The 19,897-nt window shown below is 45.5% G+C and overlaps 1 protein-coding gene across 2 annotated transcripts in view; it reads left to right on the forward strand.

Moving 5' to 3' along the window:
* Positions 1–19,897, forward strand: part of FOXM1 (forkhead box M1) — a 192,324-nt gene that overhangs the window by 110,819 nt on the left and 61,608 nt on the right. For both annotated transcript variants that reach the window (XM_086952815.1, XM_086952816.1), the window contains exons 6-7: positions 90–134; positions 1,750–1,840. In XM_086952815.1, the coding sequence (XP_086808941.1) occupies positions 90–134; positions 1,750–1,840 (136 nt within the window). The remainder of the gene's footprint in view (positions 1–89; positions 135–1,749; positions 1,841–19,897) is intronic.

Consider the following 19,897-nt stretch of genomic DNA (forward strand, 5'->3'; position numbering starts at 1 on the left):
TGTGTGCTTGTACGTCAGAGGTGTTTGATTTGCCCCTGTTTTGGTAACTTAATCTTATTTTTCTTCCCTGAATGCCCTCCTGTTACCAGCCCATGGACCAAAGCCCTCTGATGCAAGTTCTGCCTTGTGATCCAGTAAGACTACACCCTTTCCCTGGTCTGCCTTGCACAGGAAGGGTTGCATGTTTTTTCTTTTTAAATAGTATTCTTTTCTTTCAAACTTCTGCTTTTTCTGATCACAGTAAGTGCTATCACAACATTTGCTTTTGATTGCAGATTTGGCATGCAGGCAAATGTTTTTACTCGTCATACTTCTATTACTAGCCACTAGGCTTTGTTCTAGGGTTTTGTCCAGGATTCGGAGCCAAACACAACATAGATAGTTCCTGTTATTTTTGTACCCTTATCCCTCCTCTTGCATGTAATTTTGATTTCAATACTGTTCATTGATGCTGTGACGCTTTACTTCATGACTTAGGCTATAGATTATCATTAAGTATGGTGTTGTGGTAATCAGCGGAACATGAGTAGGTTTTACGACCAAACCATCAGTCTCTAACTATGCTCTTCGATTTGGAATGATAGCTGCATCCAAACAATGAGCGTACTCCCTACCCACTTCCATTTGTAATGGTTCTAGTTCACTCGTGGATAACCTTGGGTGTACAGTAGCAGCCCTGGTTCTAGGTTCTCTTCTGTACCCCTGAAACACAGCTACCTGTAAGGAACGATCCGAAAGTTAATTTTCCTACGGTTAATGTGGAAATGTCTAAAAAAATAAATGTTTCCGCATATGCATACAAGGGGATCTGGTTCATGAATGGTACGTGAGGTCCTACTGACGGTCTACGTCATCATGAGGAGCTCATAGACATTAGCAGACCCATAATGTACAGACTTTTTTTTTTTTTAAGAAAACCAAGTTTAAAATAACTCAATGCCAGGATTGGACAGATTCGTTGAAGTACAGAAGCCCTGAAAAGTTCCAGTTTTCGGAATAAAATGTGACTGTGTTCTGGATATGTTTTGAAAAATAAAGAATTGTTTCAAGAAAATCGGAAGGTGTTGATGGATTTAATTAATTGGTGTGAAGACACAGCGACCAGGGTTTTGCTTTGCTGACATGAATAGTCACAGGACTCCAGTTAGTTATAGAGTTCCTCTCCCAAATATAATATAGTATTATCGCTTTTGGGTCTTATGATGGTTAACCTCGGGGAATGGGCCTCATATTTCATAAACAACTAAATACAATGTGTGTGGCTCAATTCACCATAGGACCTTTATTTTTTCCTTTGAAACTGTAATCCCCTTGCGTCTCTTAAGGATCTTCGGTCCCCAAAGCAGGGCAAAACACACATTATACCATAATGCAGATGTTCCTTGAATCAGTGACTTGGCTATGGATTTCAATACTGTAATGAGCAGGGGTGGCAAATGAGCTCATGGGGACCTTCAAAAATATCGACCTAAAAACACTTTTTCTACAGAAGCGGCCCTTTTTCATAACACCTTGTCTCTGGTACAGAGGCGCTTCACAGCTTGGAGCAGACACAGACACTTCAGGCTTTAATGTGAACAAGAAAAATGATTGGTATTAGTTAAAATAGACAAACATTATTCAAGACAACTTGCATTAATCTTACAGATTTGATTATTATTGAATTTTGTATAATATATGAAGTAAATTGTGAACAAAAAACATAGTCTGTTTTTTCCACGTTTCCCTATGTTTGTCTTATGACTGTAGCAGCAGAAACGACTCCTCCCTGAGTTACAAAAGTGTGTGGCAGCAGGCAGTGGAGTGAAAAGTGAAAGCCTTGGTACCAGCGTTTCGACTGGTGAGTTTATATACTAAATAGCAGACAGATTAATGTTATTTCTTTTCTGATATCCTTCCCTGTATTCTGAACCATATGGGTTTGTGAGTTGCACTATATTTTTGATAACTTGGTAAGATGGAACAAAAGGTCTATGCTTTGAATCCAGTCACCCTAGAGTTAAAATTGATTAGCCATCTGATCATTTTTTAAGCCACGGTTTTTGTTTTTGCTACACCAGCTTTCTTTTGTTGCACCTTTTTCTACCATCAATTCATCTACAATTGCATACATTTTTAAATAAATAATTCCATTCAGCTTTCGCACCAAAGTGTGTCCAGAGATGTTAAGTTTCAACTCCATGCTTGTTTTTTATTACCACTTCATTCTTTATCGTGCCTTTAAAAGTAATTCAGTAGTTGTAACTGAAACAAATGCCTTTGCTTAGGTGTTCCTGCTGACTGATCTCAGCTCAAGACATTGCATCATGTTCTACTCTAATAGACTGCACAAAAGCAGCTTTGATCCTTTTAAGTCACAGTTGATCAAAGCATGTACATGAATGGAAACTAATTGGGCTCTTGCTTCAATTCTCCAAAGCATAATGAATTACCATTGAATTGTTCTTTTAGACAATAGGTCAAAGGAGCCGATGACTTCCATGCAAAAAATGTTGTGATAATTAAACAATTTTGTCGCATACCAGTAAGGCCCCCTGGCACGCCCAGCATGGCCCCCTGGCACGCCCAGCATGGCCCCCTGGCACGCCCAGCATGGCCCCCTGGCACGCCCAGCATGGCCCCCTGGCACGCCCAGCATAGCCCCCTGGCACGCCCAGCACGGCCCCCTGGCACGCCCAGCACGGCCCCCTGGCACGCCCAGCACGGCCCCCTGGCACGCCCAGCACGGCCCCCTGGCACGCCCAGCACGGCCCCCTGGCACGCCCAGCATGGCCCCCTGGCACGCCCAGCATGGCCCCCTGGCACGCCCAGCATAGCCCCCTGGCACGCCCAGCACGGCCCCCTGGCACGCCCAGCACGGCCCCCTGGCACGCCCAGCACGGCCCCCTGGCACGCCCAGCACGGCCCCCTGGCACGCCCAGCATGGCCCCCTGGCACGCCCAGCATGGCCCCCTGGCACGCCCAGCATGGCCCCCTGGCACGCCCAGCACGGCCCCCTGGCACGCCCAGCACGGCCCCCTGGCACGCCCAGCACGGCCCCCTGGCACGCCCAGCACGGCCCCCTGGCACGGCCAGCACGGCCCCCTGGCACGGCCCCCTGGCACGCCCAGCACGGCCCCCTGGCACGCCCAGCACGGCCCCCTGGCACGCCCAGATCTTTGTTTCCCCCCTGGCACGCCCAGATTTTTGTTTCCCCCCTGGCACGCCCAGATTTTTGTTTCCCCCCTGGCACGCCCAGATTTTTGTTTCCCCCCTGGCACGCCCAGATTTTTGTTTCCCCCCTGGCACGCCCAGATCTTTGTTTCCCCCCTGGCACGCCCAGATCTTTGTTTCCCCCCTGGCACGCCCAGATTTTTGTTTCCCCCCTGGCACGCCCAGATCTTTGTTTCCCCCCTGGCACGCCCAGATCTTTGTTTCCCCCCTGGCACGCCCAGATCTTTGTTTCCCCCCTGGCACGCCCAGATCTTTGTTTCCCCCCCCTGGCACGCCCAGATTTTTGTTTCCCCCCTGGCACGCCCAGATTTTTGTTCCCCCCTGGCACGCCCAGATCTTTGTTTCCCCCCTGGCACGCCCAGATCTTTGTTTCCCCCCTGGCACGCCCAGATCTTTGTTTCCCCCCTGGCACGCCCAGATCTTTGTTTCCCCCCTGGCACGGCCAGATCTTTGTTTCCCCTCTGGCACGCCCAGATCTTTGTTTCCCCCCTGGCACGCCCAGATCTTTGTTTCCCCCCTCGCACGCCCAGATCTTTGTTTCCGGCATGGCTACCTCCACTAGTTCTGAGAATCCACAACTATTTCTTGGAAAAACCCGCCTTCAGCAGTCAGGGACTCCCCTTGCTTGAATATTGAGTTCTGCAAGAACTCCTGGAGTTTTCAAAGAACTGAGTCTTTGATGATGTTATTATGTCCAACCTTGCGTCAAACTCTGCTCCTTCAAGGTATAAATATGCCCACATTTGCCCAGGCAAACACGCAGTGGTTTGGAGCAGTTCGACTATCTACTTGCCCAACGCCCTGCTACAGCAAGTGCCGAAGGAAGCCGACCCTCCAGCTGATGCACTGAGAGACGCTGTCTTTTCTCCTGCCGAGAAATCCAGCTCCAGTGTTTCCAGGCTACCCTTGCGGGTTGCTGGGAAATCGAGTCCTGAGAGAGAGATACAAGACCTCCTTCATTCTAAACCAAGGTACGGAGTTGATTAGACCCTTAGAGAATTCTTGGAATAGATTCTTGGCAAAGAGAATGCTAAACTTAAGCTTCTAGTACTTCTTCCCTCGTACTAGACCTAGGTTAGGTACACCGGGTTAGGCGTATTTTAGAAACACCAGTTGAGTACTTTTAGTCATTATTTATTAAGGTATGTATTCTATGTTGTTTTATATGGCTTAGAAACCATACCATGCTTTTGCAGTATTATTTTATAATACTCTTCGTACTGTACGCATTATACTTTGCAACCAGTATTAAAGATTGTAGCAGTTCATTTCCTGTGCCTGAGAAAGAAGACTGTTAAATAAATACTTTTTATTGGAAACGCCAGTCTCTCTATTTCTCTGCACCTCTGGTGAAACGAAGCCTGCACGATTGACTGAGCGAAATAGTTGTCTATTGTTTCCGCGACTCTAGAGATACGTTTCTTATCCTGGGGAAACAAAGTTGTCATGTTCATGCGGTTGTCAGAAACTAATCCCTTCTTGTGAATTCGAGAAAGTTTCTAGTGACCTCTGAGCTAGCTGGCACTCACAATTAAGTCTAATATATTCGATCGAGACCTAGTCGACCTCAGTCCTAGGTCTAAACTATAGTATATGTTATACCAATGCGCAGAGCCTATTGGGAATATAGGAACTACACTACAGTAGTAGTACATAAAGTATACTAATTTAATGTTTGTGGTACCTTTATGTATATGTTTAACACTCAAACGTTTAGAAAACACTCCCAATCACTAGATGATGTAATCAGTGATGTGACTAATCAGGTCATGAGGGATGCAATGTGAGATCATACGCAGTGCATTGCAGGGGCTTAAGATCTATTTAGCTCGAGTAACTATGACAGCAAAACATTGATATTTATTGATCAGTTATAGTTACTCAAACTATGTATGTGTTTTTTATATATATATATGTATGTGTATTTATATATGTATGTGTATTTGTATATGTATGTGTGTGTATGTATGTGTATTTAAAATGTATGTATGTGTATGTATTGTATTGCGTATTTGTATAGCGCGAACTGTCACCCAGAGGGTATCCTGGCGCTTTGACTTATCCAGACCAACGCAGAACACCATACTACACTGTCCAGGGGGAATAGATGGGACTTCAAGCCTTTCTTAAATGAGAAGAGTTCCCCCGTGCTCCTTAGAGTAACTGGCAGAGTGTTCCTGAGTGTATCGAAAGGAACGGCCTCCCATCCGAGTGTATGTGTGTATATATGTATGTATGTGTATATATGTATGTATGTGTATATATGTATGTGTATGTATGTATGTATGTATGTATATATATATATATATATATATGTGTGTATATATATATATATGTATACCCTTTATAGGTAGTAGGCTGAACAGTACCCCAATACAATGAGTGGGGGTACAGCCATACCAAGTAAATTCTAAAATGAGCATTTACTCTAAGTGTATTCACAAAACATAAAATCAAGGAGTCTGTCAAATTCGAAAATTTAAATCACTTCACTATCAATTTTATATTTAAATAATCACATTTGCACTAACATAATTTTTAGGCATTCATGTATTAACGTGCATACAGAAGTTATCAACAGTGCCAATCAGCCTAAATAACAATATAAAGAGGATCAGGCTGTAGTCTGAACGAAATATAAACGAAAATTTAATTGAGCATTCACAGTATTTTACTAGGATGTACCAATAGTTTAAAATTTAAATTATTAGTAAAATTTAGGCCCAGTATTTTTTATACTATCTGCACTCGAACTAATGAGGTGTAAAGGATATTTTTACTAGGTATATTAATTTGCACGTACAATGTTTGTCTTTATGCATGCACTTGTCACTTTAAATTCTGAAAGTATCGTCTTACCTGTGTCTTGTGATCAAGGCTCGTCAAGGGCCGAAACGTTATGGTGGCACAAGCAATAAAATAACAAGACTGGAATGTGGGTCCGTGACCGTGTTTTCAGCGCAAGCTTAACCACGCGGAGTGTTTGGATATAGTGGGACGTTTTTGTTTCGCACGGCCACACACTGAGCCTCCTCCTCGTCAAGAGTCGACTTGCAAGCGGAACGTTCCAGCCGAGTACGCTTGGCTTAGTTTGATTCCAGGAAGGAAATTGGAGTTTGACCCCCTGGAGCCCCGACACTTCAGGAAACCTAACTGCACCGCTGAGTCACCGGATCGGAGGAAACAGCGACTCATGGCAGGAACGAATGGGTGATTTAGGGGTGAAGAGGAAACTAGCGATAGCATACTGGAACGCAGGATTGCCTAGTCAGTTTCTGGAACTTCTACAAAGTAACAAATATTGCATTATGTCAGCCAACCCAGTCAAAGACAGGCTGCTGCAATGGATGTTTTTTGACAGCCCCCCAAGTATGGCAGGTGTCAGCCAGACGCCGGCAGAAATAATTATTCAGACTCCTTAAAAGAAAAATTTAAAAAACTGGAAAAAAAGTTGAAAAATGAACAGAATAAATAGTGGGAATCTAAGTAATTTCAGAAATACATAGATGTAGGCAGAATTCCAAGAGGCCTACGTATACTGAATGCCCCAAGTAATGACGACCCCAATCCGGAGTTAATGAGGGAATGGGCGGAAAGTAATTTGGATTTGTCAAGAAGACTCGTATTGATACTCCTCAAATACGCAGACATAGACAGCACAACTTTTAATAGAGATCTATGAGATCAATGACGAATTGGCACAACTTGAGCAAACAGAGGAAATGGACAAACTGAAAAAAGACATGTTGACAAGATTGAAAAAAGAAGACGACAAATAAAAGAAAGGAAAGCATATAAGTTTCAGAGATACCGTACGGATTATGAACTAGGTCAGATCTTTACGTTCCCGAAGAAATATGACGGATGCAGAATAGCAAAAAATAAAACTGTGGCAAATGCACAGAATATAAATAAAGCGTCAAGTGTAAAGCAAGTAACATCAGTCAGACCTGAGCTCAGGTGGTGGCAGCGAATCGGAAACAGAAATGAGAAGTTTAGAATCCTCCGACAATGCAAAGAAACCACTTCTGGGAGAGGAGCTAATTTTTTTTATGTGAGCAAAGGAGACAAAAGCTACGCCCAAGACCGCCAAGAGTAAACTAAGAGCAACCATCAACTTGAGGCGGAAAGCCAACAAACAGCGGGCAAAATTACTCCACCAGAAAAAAGGCGAGGAAAAAAAGACAAACTACTGGAAGAAAAAGTGAATATTATGGATACAACTGGTAACAACATTATTAACCTCTCAAAAAACAATCTTGCACCAAAAGATTCTGAGCCTGGGTTTGGCATTCTCGCCGGGAAGAGACTTTGATTATGCATCAACACGATTGGATGCTTACAAAACTGTGAGGAAGCTAAAGTTGAGAAAAGTTCACACTCTCAATCAAAGGCAAAAAGCAGGCGGCAATCCCACACAAGGAGTGTTACAAAGTAATTCAAATTTAACGCAAACAGAAGAGCAATAGTGATAGTGAAATACACGGAATAAAACATGGGAAGCAAACCTACAGCCAACACTGTTTAAACAACCATCTACTTTCAATTCTACGATGCACCGAGACTCTATTGAGTTATTTCATTAGACCGTAACAACCAAACTGAAAAAATTAAATGAACTGTTAGGGATGTCGAAAAGGAAATACATGACCAACAGCGTCAATATCACAACCTAGTGACAAAATAAAAAAAATGACAAGAACTTGGTTATCAGAAACGTCGATAAAAGGGGCAACATGGTCATCTGGCCTCCGGATCAGTATCTAAAGTAAACATTTAGCTAACTTAATGATGAGGATTGTTACTCAAGAAATACAATGGCCAATCTCAAGAACGTATATACAATATACTACAACAAGTTGTCATCATGGCGAGCCAAAGGGCTCATTACGGTTGAAGAGTACAAATACTTAAAAAATGAGAATCCGGTAACACCAACAATATACTTCGTCCCGAAGGTGCATAAGAATGCTGCAACTCCTCCAGGGCGTCTGATAATATCGTCAAGGAACAGTCTTCTGGAATGTAAGTAGGTATATGTAGATTTCTTTTTGCAGGAATTTGTAAAGAAACTACCTTCATACATACGTGATACAGCAGACTTTTTGAAAGCAATCTACAAGATTGATTGGCGGGATGATTACTTATTGATGACACTAGACGTTATGCCTTTAATACTAGTATAGAACATGAAGATGGCATTAAGGAGACAAAACATTTCTTATCATGTAGACCAGTGGTTCCCAAACTTTTGATTCCTGAGGACCCCCATTGAGTCACCACTGGAAACCGGGGACCCCCAAGCAATTTGTATGAGTTAAATTTCAAAATTAAAACAGTAATTAGAAAAAAATACACACGTGTGCACACAAAACAAATACTCCAAGTACTAAGGATTTTGGGGCCAGATGTACGACCATTTAATTTAGCGCCTCGCAATTGGTGACACATTGCGAGTGGTAAATTGCGAGTCGCTAAATGAAGTGTAAAACAGTGTGTTTAACACTGTTTGGGATTCCCAATGGGGTCGCAAATTGCGAGGTTCATTAATATTAATGAGCCTTCGCAATTTTCAAGCCCATTGGGAATGCCAGCTCTCCCAGGGATGGTGGCCGGCAGGGCTCAGCAGGCCACCATGTCTCGGACTGCTTTTAAATAAAGCAGTTTAAAAAAAAAATGCAGCCTGTTTACCATGCACTTAAAAAAAGAAAATGAAACTTTTTCGTTTCATTTTATACGGGCAGGCAGAGGTCCCTGGGGCCACTGCCGGCCCTTAAAAAATTATTTTGCATGCATTTGCAAAGGGGAAGGGGTCCCCACGGGATCCCTTCCTATTTGCGAATGCATTACCATCTACTTGAAGTAGGTGGTAATTGCGACTGGTTTGCGACCGCAAAACATTTGTACATGGTTTTGAGACTCCCTATTTGGAAGGGAATGCCCCTTCCAAATAGCAAGTTGCAAAACCTATTTAGCGAGTCTCAAACAAATTGCGACTCGCAAAATAGGCTATGTACATGGCTCAATTGGTTTTTCCATGCATAAACGGGTTCGCGAAACCCGTTCGCGCATATAAAAACAGATCGTACATCTGGCGCTTAGTATTTTATATTGAAGTAATAGCCCCTCTGTCACATGTATTTCATTTGTTTTATAGTATCTCTCATACCATTGTAGGATGTCAGAGCACTTTACATCACACACATATAAAGACATTGGATCATACAAGTAAATCAGTGTGTATATAAAATGTTTAAAGAGTGCCCGGTCTGGAAAAGCACAAACTCAGGATTCAGAACATAACACAATGGCTAGCACTGACTTTAACATTAAAAATGTATTTCCACTCAAATAAATCTTTTTATCAGCATCAGGATAATGAATACCTGGGAAAAATATAAGTTAATAACTGGTACCATGCAGTTTGCAAGGCAGCTCTTTGACAGTTTATAGGTCACTCTGCTAGATTACGATTTTCACTTATGAAGTACGCAGTAACAAAATAATATGTGACAAAAGCAGTAACCACGAACCTATGCACAAAAAAATACGGCTTTTTAAAATGCATGATACACCTTCTTTGCAGTAGGCACACTAACCCTCTGTTCTACATTAGTTCAATCAAAGCTGCAACTGATCAAAACTCTCCTCAGCTCCAGCAGGTACATTAATCACTGGCATTCTCTTGACACTTTTATTGTTGCTGGAAAGCTGCTAATTATACAAGACATGTTTCTGTGCTTTTAAAACTGTTGCCTACGGACCCCCTGGGAATGTGTTGCGGACCCTGGGGGTCCGCAGACCACAGTTTGGTTAACAGTGATGTAGACAGTCTGTTTTTAATGATCACTGTGCAATGCTAATTGAAATGCTTGACTTTTGTCTTAAAAACAACAATTTTATGCTTAACAACTTACTTTTCCAGCAAACCAGAGGAGTGGCCATCGGGGCCAGTTTTTCTCCCAGTTACGCTTGTTTGCATATGGGCTACTGGGAGGAACTGGTCCTCATGGGCACTTTCAGTCACTATATGACAAATCAATATAGCGAGCTACATACCCAGAGGGTCTCAAGGCGCTTGAAGAAGGGTGGGGAATTACTTGTCGAATATCCACGTTTTAAGTTGCTTTCTGAATGCTAGGTGGTTCTGAGTAAGGCGAAGGTGAGTGGGAAGTGAGTTCCAGGTTTTAGCTGCCAGGTAGGAGAAGGATCTACCTCCCATGGTGGTTTTGTTGATGCGAGGTACAGTGGCAAGGGCTTGGTTGGAGGATCGTAGCTGGCGGGAGGGGGTGTAGAAGGACAGTCGTGTGTTGAGGCATTCGGGTCCAATTTCGTAAAGTGCTTTGTGTGCGTGGGTTAGGAGGCGGAAAGTAATCCTCTTATTGACGGGGAGCCAGTGGAGGTTTTTCAGGTGACCAGAGATGTGTTCTTTACGCGGGATGTCTAATATGAGCCTGGCTGAAGCGTTCTGGATGCGTTGGAGTTTTTTCTGGAGTTTTGCGGTGGTACCGGCGTATAGGGTGTTTCCGTAGTCCAGGCGGCTCGTGACCAGTGCGTGGGTGACCGTTTTTCTAGTTTCGGTGGGGATCCAGCGAAATGTTTTTTTGAGCATGCGAAGAATGTTGAAGCAAGATGAAGAAACGGCGTTGACTTGTCTGTTCATCGAGAGTGAGGAATCCAGGATGACGCCCAGGTTCCGTGTGTGGTCCGTCGGGATGGGTGCTTTTCCAAGGGCCTCTGGCCACCAAGAGTCATCCCAGGCGGAGGGGGAGGTGCCTAGGATGAGGACTTCTGTTTTGTCTGAGTTCAGTTTCAGACTGCTGTGTTTCATCCATTCGGCTACTTCTTTCATTCCTTCATGCAGGTTGGTTTTGGCGGTGTTTGGGTCTTTGGTGAGTGAGAGGATCAGTTGAGTGTCATCAGCGTAGGAGTTGATGTTGAGGTTGTGTTGGCGTTCGATGGTCGCGAGGGGGCTCATATATACGTTGAAGAGGGTGGGGCTGAGTGAGGATCCTTGTGGTACGCCGCAGATGACTTCAGTGGCCTCTGACTTGAATGGTGGGAGGCGGACTCTCTGGGTTCTTCCGGTGAGGAACGAGGTGATCCATTCCAGTGCTTTTCCTTGGATTCCGACGTTTCTGAGGCGCTGTAAAAGGGTGCTATGACAGACTGTGTCGAAGGCTGCGGAGAGGTCGAGGAGGATGAGGGCGACTGTGTCTCCGTTGTCCAGTAGAGTTCGAATGCCGTCTGTTGCTGCGATGAGGGCGGTTTCAGTGCTGTGTTTGGCTCGGAAGCCGGACTGTGAGGAGTCGAGGGATTTGTTGGTTTCGAGGAAGGCGGCGAGCTGGTTGTTGACCGCTTTCTCGATGACTTTGGCCGGGAATGGAAGGAGCGAGATAGGGCGGACATTTTTGAGTTCGGTGGGGTCAGCTGTGGGTTTCTTCAGGAGGGCGCTGAGTTCGGCATGTTTCCAACTTTCCGGGAAGGTTGCGGAGTTGAGGGAGCAGTTGATGACGTCTCGGAGGTGCGGTGCTATAATGGAGTCTGCTTTGTTAAAGATGTGGTGGGGGATCCTGAGTGGATAGAGTTCATCAGACGGATGGTGTCCTCAGTGGAGATTGGGTTCCAGTCATTGAGGATGTTCAAGGAGGGTGGGTGTCCTGCAGAGGGTTGGGTGGGTTGGTCTTCGGGTCGGTTGTCGAAGCTGTTGTGGATGTCTGCTATTTTGTTGTGGAAGAATGAGGCTAGGGAGTCGCAGAGGGCTTGAGAGGGGGTGATGTCGTTGGAGTTGGCTGAGGGGTTGGTAAATTCCTTGACTATGTTGAATAGTTCCTTGCTGTTGTGGGCGTTGCTATCTAGTCGGTCCTTGAAAGCGGCTTTCTTGGCATTCCGGATCAGTTGGTGGTGTATGCGGGTGGCGTTTTTGAAGGCGTCCTTGGTGCTGGTGTTTGGGTCTTTTTTCCAGGTCATAGTCAAATCAATGATCCCTACCAGGGACTCTTTGCTCAAAATATCATGACCAGATCCTGATACAGAGAAGGTCCAAGATTCGAAAACCAACTTTAGAATGATAACAAGATACAGTAAACAGCAGAATCAGATATACAACATTTTACAACAAAGTTGGCCACTGGTATTAAGTGACGGGGTCATTGGACCCCTGTTGCCAAAGAGGGTTTGTCACATACAGCAAATTACCATCCATGAGGGACACATTGGTGAATACCAGTCCAGAGGTGCTAGAGAAGACTAGTTGGCTTCAAACCAACAAGGGATTTTACAAATGTCGCTCATGTAAGGCATGTGCACATGGAGTAAACAAGAGTACATTGTAATCCCTTGTAGCAGTAAGGCCTATACAATACAGAAACTCTTGACTTGCAAGACAGAATATGCTGTCTATGTATTGGAATGCCCATGTGCACTCCAATACATAGGCAGCACCAAATTGCAAGTGCATAAACGTATACTTCAGCACCTAAGAGCCATCAGCAACCAGGACAATACTGATCCCGTTGCTCGCCACTTTAGAGAAACACACAATTCGAACTATATTGGGCTTAAATATTTTGTTATTGATAGTGTCCCACCAAATAGACGAGGAGGTGATAGGGAGTTGTAGTTGCGAAGGCTCGAAACAAGATATATATTGCAGTTAGACTCCAAAACACCAGGAGGTCTTAATGTGACTGAAGACTTGCATACATGCTTAGGCTAACTGATCTGTTTATGCAAAGCTTGTTTTGATTATGCTATGTTACTGTATCCATTTTAACTGGGTGAGCGAGGGTGAGGTATTAAGCCTCAAAGAAAATGGAAGCACTGAAAGAGCCACAGGGTCAGCAATAGTGACCTCAGAAGCAAGTAATACTATTCAAGACAGCTAGACATGAAATTTACATGAAATTGGGATTGAGTAACAATTTTATTGATATTTAATATTGTTTACATGTATATTTATTGATTCTATTTATATATGCATTTGTCTACAACTTATTTATACATTAATAGGTATTATGACCATGTACATATTTTAAAACACAGTATTTAATTTTATACAGTATATTATTATGTCAAGGTTGTATTTATTTATAGATTTTATGAATTTTCCTAAATGAATTTAATCCTTCAATTGTATTTATATAGCTAGTTTGCACTTTGTAATAAGTCTGAGTTTACTAAAAAAAACATTGATTACAATGAAAGTTGGTCCATCAAAATGGATTAGCCTCTAATAACTCACCCATTATATGTAGTAGGCTGAACAGTACCCCCAATACAATGACTGAGGGAGTGGGGGTACAGCCATACCAAGTAAATTCTAAAATTAGCATTTATTCTAAGTGTATTAAGAAAACCTAAAATCAAGGAGTCTGTCAAATTCGACATTTGTAATCACCTCACTATTTATTTATTTTGAAAGTTTTATATAGCGCGAACAAGATCTTTGCAGATGTCAGAGCGCTTTACAAAGCAGGGAATACCAACAAGAGAGTGAAAAGCAGGTTATTAGGGAGTAAAGTAAAACAGGTACATCAATAATGCAAATATTACAGATAGATGTGTGCATAAATAGTCAGGTAAGTCAATAATACAGGTAGAACACATAGTCGTAGGGATCGGTGCAGAGTCTTTACGGATCACGTTGATAGGTCAAGTGTATTTGGCCATGAGAAGAGCTTTTACTTCTTTCTTAAAAAGTGTGGTGGAGGAGATGAGCCTGGTTTCAGGAGGGAGTGAGTTCCAGATCCTGGGTGCCATTCCTGAGAGAGAGCGTTTATAAGTTGTTTCCTTCCGTAATCTTCTAGGTTTTAGCAGAAGATTGTTTGTGCCTCTAGTGTTTCTAGAGCCGCCAGAGATTGACAGCTTCTGGGTGAGGTATCCGGGAGAGCTCAGGTGTACAGCCTTGTGTGTCATGCAGGCGATTTTCAGATGATTTCTGGCTTCAAAAGTCAGCCAGTTCAAGGATTTCAAGTCAGGGGAGATATGCGAGTGTTTTTTTGACCCAGTGATGAGTCTCGCTGCAGCGTTTAGAGAAGCTCTTAGGGGTGCAGTAGTGGTTAACGGAAGACCGCAGAGGGCGATGCTGCCGTATTCAATTCGCAGGAATACAAGTGCTTGTACTGCAGTTTGGAAGTCTTTGGCTGGCAGGAAGGGTTTGTTTCCTCAGGGTATTCATTTGGAAGTTCGCTCCCTTAGTAGCCTTGCTGATATGATTCTGCATGTTGAGATTGGAGTCCAGAGTTATGCCTAGAGATTTTGCTGAATCTACTATGGTGGGTTGGACGTTGAGTGCAGTTAGCTGTTTAAGCCAGGTTTGAGTGGTAGCGATCTTCGCGGGAGGTGAGATCAGAAGCATTGAGTTTGAGATGGTTATCGGCAAGCCAGGATTGGGTGCTTCTGATCGTTGAGTTCAGGGGTAAAATGTCATTGGGGGATTGTAATTTGAGATATAGTGGGGTGTCATCTGCGTACATGTGAAAAAGTACATTGGATGCTTGTAACAAGGTGGTGAGAGGTTCCATAACTAGGTTGAACAAAGTTGGTGATAGGGAGGATCCTTGGGGGATGCCTAACGAAACAGGTATTGGCGAGGACATCAGGTTGTTACTCTTGAATTTCTGCGACCTGTTGTGTAAAAAGGAGGTGAACCACTTGAGTACAGTCCCAGATATACCCATTCTTGTGTTCAAAAGTTCGAGTAAATTCTCATGTTTAACAGTGTCGAATGCTGAAGAGAGATCAAGAAGGATGAGGAGGCAGGTATCATTTTGATCTAGGATTTGAAGGGCGTCGTCAATTATGTGAGTCATAGCAGTTCTGATAGATACATCTGCCGTGTGGATTCCTCACCTTGTGAATATCCCCTTGCGTCAGCAACATTCGGAAATTCTTTTGTAGCCTCGCGCCGACGTGGACTCGGACGTCATAGTCACGGCATCGCCCGCGACTCCGCTGACGTCACCGACGCCTACAATAGGCCCACGCTGGCGTGATGACATCAGTTCCCTTTTTTCCGCGTCGTCGACGCTAACGGTTTTCAGGATACTCTGTAGCTTTATTTCTTCGTTGTTTCCAGTTCTCTTGTTACTTTGTTCGTAAAAATGTCGACAAAGAAGACGGGTTTTAAGCCCTGTAGGGAATGTGGAAAAATGATGTCCGTTACGGACCCGCACCAGGATTGCATTTGGTGCTTGAGCTCCGACCACGACGTGGAAGGGTGTTCGTCGTGTCAAAAGATGAATCCTAAGGCCCTCCGAGAAAGGGAATCTAAGCTTCTTGTTGCTAAATTGAAGGCCGATAAAGAAAGAAAATCTTCAAAGTCCCATTCGAAGAAGTCGAGGTCGAGGTCTCGGTCTCGGGAGGCGTCGGCTTCGAAGTCTTCCTCGGATCATGCTTCGAGGTCGCGAAGGAAGCACAAGAAGAGAAGACATGAATCTCGACGTCATTCAGGTGAAAAGTCTGGCTCGAGGTCGAGATCACCTAAGAAGATAAGATCGAAGGTAATCCCTCCACAAGAGGCTTCGGATCAGGAGGGCGAGGCTTCGCCTTCGGAGTCGCCGGCTCATTCACCGACTCCGGCACCCGATCCGACTCCGGCTTCTTCTCCGGCTCGGGAAGAAGAAGAGGAGGTTCCTGAAGAGGTTGAGAATTCGACTCCTGTTGAGACAGATTCGAATCTTCCTCGAGGTCGGCCTGAGCATCCACCATTTCCAGCTCCAGGTCAGGATCCTTCTGCGTTTCTTAACGCAATGTATGATGTCTTCTCTAAGTCTTGGTACCCCTCTGGAGCGCCTTCGGGTCCTATGGGGCCAATGGCATTTAATTTGGGGGTGCCTCATTCATATGCCCCGGCACCTTTCATGCCGTTTTTGCCGGCTCCGACCCCGCTGTGGCAGTACCAGGCTCCACCGAGGTCGACGCCGGCTCGTCCGAGGTCGACGACTCCAGCACCGGCGTCTCCTGCTCCAAGCAAGTCTTTGGATCATTCATCTAAGCCTTCGGGTTCGGTCCCGACGTCGGCTCCGGCGCCGTCGGAGTCGACAATGGATCCGGCTGCACTTCGAGTTAAGTAAAGATCAAGAAGGGAGGCTCAACGTCTGCTAGATGAACAGAGATACTGTGAGTCTCATTCTGACTTGGAAGAGGGTGAGCTGGATGAAAACTATTTCGAGGATCTAGCAGAGGCTAGTGGGCTTGAGTTTTCTCCAGAGTGGGTCTTGCAATCAGGCCCTGATGCACCGTCAAAGGATGTTCAACCATATCACGTGGTTATGAGAAAAGCAGCGGGTCTTTTAGGCTTAAAATTGCCTACTGTTGAGTTCAAATCGAATCTGCTTACAGAGGTTCTTCATTCTCCGAGCTCAGCAGTGGAGCCTTTGCTCCCTTTTAATGATGCTCTGACTGATCCCATCATGGAGGTGTGGAAGAAGCCTCTTTCTGCTCCTGCAGTCTCAAAGTGTGGCTCGGAGGTATAGAGTGGCTCCTGAGGACCCTGCCTTTTTGTCGACACACCCTTCACCTGAGTTTGGTAATCCAAGCGGCATGTTCCAAGAAGTCAGTGGGTGCTTTTCCCCAAGTTCCTGGTGACATGGAGGCTAAAAAGCAAGATCAGGTAGCCAAAAAGACTTTCTCTTCCGCTAGTATGGCGTTGAAGTCCACAAATGCCACTTGCCTTATGGGAAGATATATCCATGCTCTTATGGACTCAGTACGTACTTTGATCCCAAAGGTTCCTGAAGACTGTAGAGGTGACTTTGAGGAAGCTTTATATGACAATCAGGCAGCAGCTCGTCAGGTTATTCAGAGCGGCCTTGATACTGCAGACTCTGTGGCGAGGATTATGGGCACTGCTGTTGCCACAAGGCGTTCTGCGTGGTTGAAGTCCTCATATTTTTCAGCTGATGTGCAGTCTGCTTTGCTTGATCTGCCTTTCGATGGAGAGGGTCTCTGTGGCAAAAAGGCGGATTCGGCCTTGGAGAGATTTAAGGACAGCAAGGCTACTGCTAGATCTCTTGGTCTGCAAGTGAGAGGCTCTACGACCAGGAAATTCAGAGGCTTTGGTTGCTCTTCCTTTCGTACATTTAGACGAGGACAACAACAGCAGCAGCAGCAGCAGTCAAACACCTTGTATAAGTCGTACAGGGGAAGGCAAAGGGCACGTCCTAGAGGGCGTCCGACCTCCTCCTCTACCTCCTCCAACCCCCCCAGCCACAGAAAAGCAGCCCTAGATCCGCCATCCAGGATCATGTGGGTCCAGTGGGGGGTCGGCTTACTCACTTTCTACGGGATTGGGAATCTGTTACATCAGATCTTTGGGTTCTCAATCTCGTAGAAAATGGGTATGCCCTTCCCTTTCGGGAGTTCCCTCCCAATTACCCTCCTTGCCAGGGATTTTGCTCAGAGGAACATCTACTACTCCTACAGGAGGAAGTTCAAACTCTGTTGAGGAAGGGTGCGATAGAGGTGGTCCCAGAGCAGGAAAAAGGCCAGGGATGCTACTCCCGGTATTTTCTGATTCCCAAGAAGGATGGCAGGCTTCGGCCGATCTTGGATCTCAGGATCTTGAACCTTTACCTGAAACAGGAAAAGTTCAAGATGCTCACCCTTGCTCAGGTTCTTCAGGCTCTGCTGGAAGAAGACTGGATGGTGTCGCTCGACTTACAGGATGCGTATTTCCACATCCCAATCCTCAAGTTACACAGGAAGTATCTTCGTTTTACGGTGGGTTCGCAGCACTATCAGTTTGCGGTCCTTCCGTTTGGGATTACTACTGCGCCTCGAGTCTTCACCAAGGTGATGGCAGTGGTGGCGGCGCATCTCAGAAGGTCGGGGATTCCAGTATTCCCTTATCTAGACGACTGGCTGATCAAAGCGGAGTCGGTCGAGAAGGTGCTCCATCACCTGCAGGAGACAACCCAGTTGTTGTTCAGGTTGGGTTTTTCAATAAATGTGCCCAAATCTCACCTGGTGCCCTCCCAGCGCAACCTGTTCATAGGTGCAGTACTGGACACAACTGTATGTCGTGCATTCCCTCCACCTCAAAGGATTCGCGACATACAGGAAATGATTCCTTTATTCTACAATGGAGCGGTCGTTCCAGTCCTGAAGGTCCTTCGCCTGCTCGGTCTGATGGCTTCCTGCATTCTGTTGGTCAACCATGCACGCTGGCATATGAGGGCACTCCAGTGGTGCCTCTGCAGGCAGTGGTATCAGCACAACGGAGATCTCAGGGAGTCAGTTAGGATCTCCAGAGAAGCTGCGGCGGATGTGTCTTGGTGGGGCGTGGAAAGCAACCTGTCTCAGGGGAAGCCTTTTCAGCTACCTCCACCGGTGGCCACAGTGATTACGGATGCATCCACTCTAGGGTGGGGTGCTCATCTGGGGGACCTGGAGGTCAAGGGTCTTTGGTCTCCAGAGGAAAGGTTGCTTCACATCAACCTTATGGAATTGCGGGCGATACGTCTGGCGCTCGAGGCCTTCCTCCCTTCCCTTCGCGGTCAGTCGGTTCAAGTCCTGACGGACAATACGACCGCGATGTGGTACATCAACAAGCAGGGAGGAGTGGGGTCGCAGTGTCTCTGCAGAGAGGCTCTGCGTCTCTGGTCCTGGGTTCAGGACCACCAGATTTGTCTGATGGCAAATCATCTGGCCGGAGTTCTGAACGATCGAGTTCGGGTTCTGAGGAAGATTCGCCAAGACCGGGCCCAAGTCATATTGATCGCCCCGGACTGGCCAAGAATGGTGTGGTATACAGATCTACTCCACCTCTCCTCTCACCCGCCGCTCCGTCTCCCTCTTAGGGCAGACCTCCTCTCTCAGATGGAGGGGCAGGTTCTACACCCCCACCTCCAGACATTGCACCTTCATGCCTGGAGATTGAACGGGGCAACCTTATTTCCTTATCCCTCACACCTGACGTGGTGGATGTCATCTTGTCAGCCAGGCGTGACTCCACTAAATCTGTCTATTCGTATAGATGGTCTAAATTTGTCAATTGGTGTGGTGGGTATTCTATTGACCCTTTGAGAGCCCGTTTGTCTGATGTTCTCCGGTTTGCTCTTTCTCTGGCTCAGCAGGGGCTTGCTGTTGCTACGGTAAAGGGTTATCTTTTGGCACTGTCGGCTTTTCTTTATTTGCCTGACCAGCCATCTCTTTTTAAGTCTCCAGTTGTTTTAAGGTTTTTGAAGGGTCTCACGAATATGTTCCCTCCTACTCCTTTTATTGTGCCTCAGTGGGACTTAAATCTTGTCTTGACTTTTCTGATGGGTGCTCCCTTTGAGCCTCTTCATAAATGTCCTATGAGGTTTTTAACCTTTAAGGTAGTCTTCCTCGTTGCAATAACCTCGGCAAGGAGGGTAAGTGAGCTTCAAGCTCTTAGTTCCAAGCCCCCTTTCTTGACCATTCATGCTGATCGGATGGTTCTTAGGACCAGGGCTGCTTTTCTCCCTAAGGTGGTGACTCCTTTCCACCTTGGTCAATCTATTACCCTCCCTACCTTTTATCCTCCCCCACATCCTTCCAAGGAGGAGGAGAGGTTGCACCGTCTGGACCCCAAGAGGGCGGTGTCTTTTTATTTGAACAGAACTAAGGACTGTCGATTGGATGATCAGCTCTCCATTGGCTTTGCTGGCTGCAAGAAAGGAAGAGCGGTCCATAAAAGGACTTTGTCGAGATGGATCGT

This window comes from Lissotriton vulgaris, chromosome 1_2 (assembly GCF_964263255.1).
Source record: "Lissotriton vulgaris chromosome 1_2, aLisVul1.2, whole genome shotgun sequence".
Lineage (NCBI taxonomy): Eukaryota > Metazoa > Chordata > Amphibia > Caudata > Salamandridae > Lissotriton > Lissotriton vulgaris.